The sequence below is a fragment of the Guillardia theta genome (genome assembly GCF_000315625.1).
Source record: "Guillardia theta CCMP2712 unplaced genomic scaffold GUITHscaffold_244, whole genome shotgun sequence".
NCBI classification, from domain to species: Eukaryota; class Cryptophyceae; order Pyrenomonadales; family Geminigeraceae; genus Guillardia; species Guillardia theta.
In genome coordinates, this window is record NW_005434432.1 from 49,618 (window position 1) to 53,189 (window position 3,572).

Here is a 3,572-nt window from a genome sequence, read left to right on the forward strand (position 1 = left end):
GGCAGCTACTTTCGCTGGCAGCCAAGATGAGGAAGCAGGGAGACAAGCTTGAGAGCTCGTTGGACCCCTCCTCCTTGCTCCCCCGCGTGTCGAACTCGAAGCTGCCGACGCTGGAGAGCAGCAAGCAACTTGATAGCTACGCGAGTGAGAACAGCAGCTTGAAGCAGAAGGTCGAAGACCTCGAGAAGCAGGTGAGGCCAGGAGGTGGAGAAAGAGGGGAAGCGAGGAGAGGGAGAAGTAGGAAGAGGGGGACGAGGAATGGGAGTCAAGGTAAAATCAAACTTTGAACATTTGGAGCAGATGGCGAGCATGCGTCAGAGTAGCGATGATTCCAAGGCGGTGAGTGACAGAGGATGGAGGGGGGGGGGGGTGAGGAGGAGGAGGAGGAGGAGGAGTCTGAGGACATGCAGGTGGATGTACGAGCAAAGGAGGAGGAGATTGCTGGTCTCAAGGCTACGCTGGAACAGCGACTGGATCAGGTGCTGGGTTGTGGGTGGTGAAGCCAGAGGAGGAGGAGGAGGAGAAGGGACGAGGAGGAGGAGAAGCGAGAGGATGGGGGATATCAAGAGGCGGAGGAGGCGGAGGAAGGAGTGCTGAATCGCTTGACAGGCGCCACAATTTCGAGCTTTGAAGCAGATGCTACAGACGAAGAACGAGGAGATCAAGCAGCTGCGAGCTATCTTGACTGCTAATGGCTGGCAGGATCCTAACGTGGGGGAGGAAGAGGCTGCATAGCTCTATTCTTCCTCTTCATCTCCTTTCCTAGATATTTCCTTCATCTTTATCCTCTCCTCCTTCTGATACCCCCCTCCCTGCGTCTCTTCCCCAGCGGGCGAGCATCCTCCCGCCCCTCCTTCATCGACTCGCTTGTCGCAGCAGGGACCTGCTCTCTCCGTCAGCTCCTGGGCCTTGCCGTCTTCTCCTCACCTCCTCTCTCCCTTGCCCAGTCGCCGTCGCATCCACAGGAGGATCACGAAGGGCGAGAGCTGCAGGCGCGTCAGGCCAACCCCCACAACACAGGACAGACTCACCATGAGGACGCAGAAGGCGAGGGCGATCAGGGACCAGACGGCAGCTTGGAACAGAACCTTGCTCTTGTCCGCCTCCTCCTCGATCCCCTCCAGGTCTCCCGACCCCACATCGTAGGAAGGCTCTCGCAGCTGACGACTTGTCACGCTCCTCCGCTGCTCAACCTCTTCCTCCTCTCCCTTACCACGTCGACGTTCCTCGCCACCGTCCTCTTTCCTCCCTTCGTCTGTCTTGCACCCTCTGTCTGCAAGGGCCCCATCCTCACTCGCCTCGCGCTGCTCCTGCTGGTCTCTTCATCCTTGTCGTGAAGCTCCATGAGGCGAGGAGCCTGAAGCTCAACGGGGGAGGACAGTTCCTCGCACAGCATGGAGGAGAAGTTGCTGGGCATGCCTGCGACTTTCTTCCTCCTGTTGAGCACGAAGGATGGGGTCGTGGTGATCCCCATCCAGCTGGAGTATCCGTAGGAGGCGGCGACGAGCTGCTCGCCGTTGCCGTTGGCGCAGGAGACAAGCAGGTCGATGTCCATCGCTGCCTCTGACGCGCACTGGGAAGCGAGGAGGGGGATCTGAGAGACTGAGCGCAAGTGAGCAGGAGGAGAGGGTGAAGTGAGGATAGAAGATATAAAGATGGGGAGGAAATAACGGGAGGAGGGCGAGGAAGGGAAGGAGGAAGGGCAGAGGAGGTTCGAGGGCTACCGTTTCTGTCCATGCATGAGATGAATTTCACGTATTGGTAGTCACGTGCATAATGTTGTCTGGCGCAGAGCTCCAGTTTCTCCCCCGCCAGCTCTGACGCTCCATGGATCGCCTGTTCCACGTCAGCAAGGATCCTGGAGGAGCAGGAGGATGGGGAGGAGGATGAGGAGGAGGAACGTCCAATACCTTGAGGTTTGGCTCTTCGTAGCTCCCATCGTTCAGCCCCACCATATGCAGACGAAAGTCTAGCTGACCCTCAACTGTCCTCCCGTCTTGTTGGCACGTGAACTTGCAGTTGAGCTTCTCCTCCAGCTCCTGCAGCGCCTTCCCACACCAGGGGCACTTCCCCATGACGTACATGTCCAGCTGCAGGACCTGCATGTGACCCCTGATGTCATCCTCCTTCCTCCTCCTTTCTCCCCCTCACCGGCTCTCCCTTGCGAGGAGGATCACAAGCAGCAGGGGGCTTGTCCTCCAGCGGCTGGTCGATGCCTCCTTCGATCTGCCAACGGGCTTGCACGTCGGCGATGAGCGCGAGGCGCATCGGCCGCGTCATGCAGTCGGGCTGGAGGTTGTCGCACACCCGATCTATCCTCATCTGCAGCTCCAGGTGAGGGCAGGGGGCAGCAGCAGAGCAGCGGGACCTGAGGGGAGGAGGAGGAGGAGCTGATGGGGAGAAGGAAGAGGGAGGCGTTGAGGCCAAACTCCCGCGGGAATATCGCGCGACTCCAGTCAGCCCGTCGGATGCCCCATGCGGTCACAACATTGTGAATCTTCCAGGCAAAGAGAATGGCGTCGTGCTTGGAGCGGAGGTGGGAGAGCTCGGCCTGCAGCTGCTCGTCGTGGTAGAAGGAGCGGAAGTGGCTCTTGCAGACCGGGCAGGGGAACACGTGGTAGATCGAGTCGAAGATCGACCGGAAGGAGGCGAGGGCGCGAGCATCCGGCTGCTGGTCGAGGTAGACGCTGCTGGCATGGATGAAGGTCCAGAAGGCTCGGCCGAGCATGGTGCGGTCGGGGGGCAGGTCGCGAGCGTCCCTGCGGTCGAGGGGGTCGACGACGAGCCCATCCCTCATCCTCCACCTCGCGCTCGTCGCCTGCAGGACTTCGTCCTTCTCTGCTCGTCCCAAGTCTCCCAGATGCAGCTGAGGAGGAAGAGAGTGAGAGGAGCAGGAGGTGGAAGAGAACCGCACCCTTGCCGTCGCCCCGCGCTTGAAGCTGTCAACCCCTATGCCGAGGCTGCAAACATGACGATGAGGAGGAGAAGAGGGGGAGGAGCGAAGGGTGAGGACAGGCAGAGGAAGGGACAAGGAGGGGAGAGATGAACCTGGCAGGGAACGGGCTGCGGGAAGGAAAGGTCTCAGCCGAGATCATCTGTTGCGCGAGGTCAGGAGCACAAGGAGCAAGGAGAGGAGCTTGACGTTGTGTAGCTTCCACATGAAGAGCTGCGCGTCCTCAGCCTGCGGGGGAGAGTGAGAGGAACCGAACGAGAGGAGCGAAGCGAGTCATTTCACCGTCGACATGGTCGTGAACTCTTCCTTGACATCCGGCAAGTCCAGCAGAGCAGACACCAGAGCTCCTCCCTGCCCGCTCCTCACCCTCTCCTCCCACCACCGACCTCTGTCAGCCTTCACCTTCCCGGGATAGAGGTGCTTCACTGCAGTCACCAAGTCTTGGAACCCTGACGGCTGCGTCATGTGCGCGCGGGGAGAAGGCAGAGGAAGGCACCTTTGATCTCGTCCTCCTGCAGGTCTGCAGGGAGGTAGGCGGCGGTTGTGTGCAGCATCTGACATGCTCGTCACGACTGCTCGACTCCTCCCTCCCTCACCGTCCATGTCGCTCTCCCCAGCA

The 3,572-nt window shown here is 60.2% G+C and overlaps 2 protein-coding genes across 2 annotated transcripts; one reads left to right on the forward strand and one right to left on the reverse strand.

Moving 5' to 3' along the window:
* Positions 1 to 26: 26 nt before the first annotated feature.
* GUITHDRAFT_121649 (hypothetical protein) lies at positions 27 to 735 on the forward strand (the record flags this gene model as incomplete). Its single annotated transcript, XM_005819114.1, has 4 exons — positions 27 to 191; positions 301 to 339; positions 411 to 479; positions 610 to 735. The coding sequence occupies 4 exons, from the start codon at positions 27 to 29 to the stop codon at positions 733 to 735; spliced, it is 399 nt and encodes a 132-aa protein (XP_005819171.1).
* A 120-nt stretch (positions 736 to 855) lies between these two features.
* On the reverse strand, positions 856 to 3,507 carry GUITHDRAFT_148797 (hypothetical protein; the record flags this gene model as incomplete). Its single annotated transcript, XM_005819115.1, has 13 exons — positions 856 to 883; positions 928 to 986; positions 1,032 to 1,160; positions 1,214 to 1,602; positions 1,725 to 1,836; positions 1,911 to 2,090; positions 2,152 to 2,322; positions 2,369 to 2,866; positions 2,915 to 2,960; positions 3,049 to 3,095; positions 3,143 to 3,181; positions 3,236 to 3,402; positions 3,450 to 3,507. The coding sequence occupies 13 exons, from the start codon at positions 3,505 to 3,507 to the stop codon at positions 856 to 858; spliced, it is 1,923 nt and encodes a 640-aa protein (XP_005819172.1).
* Positions 3,508 to 3,572: the final 65 nt, after the last annotated feature.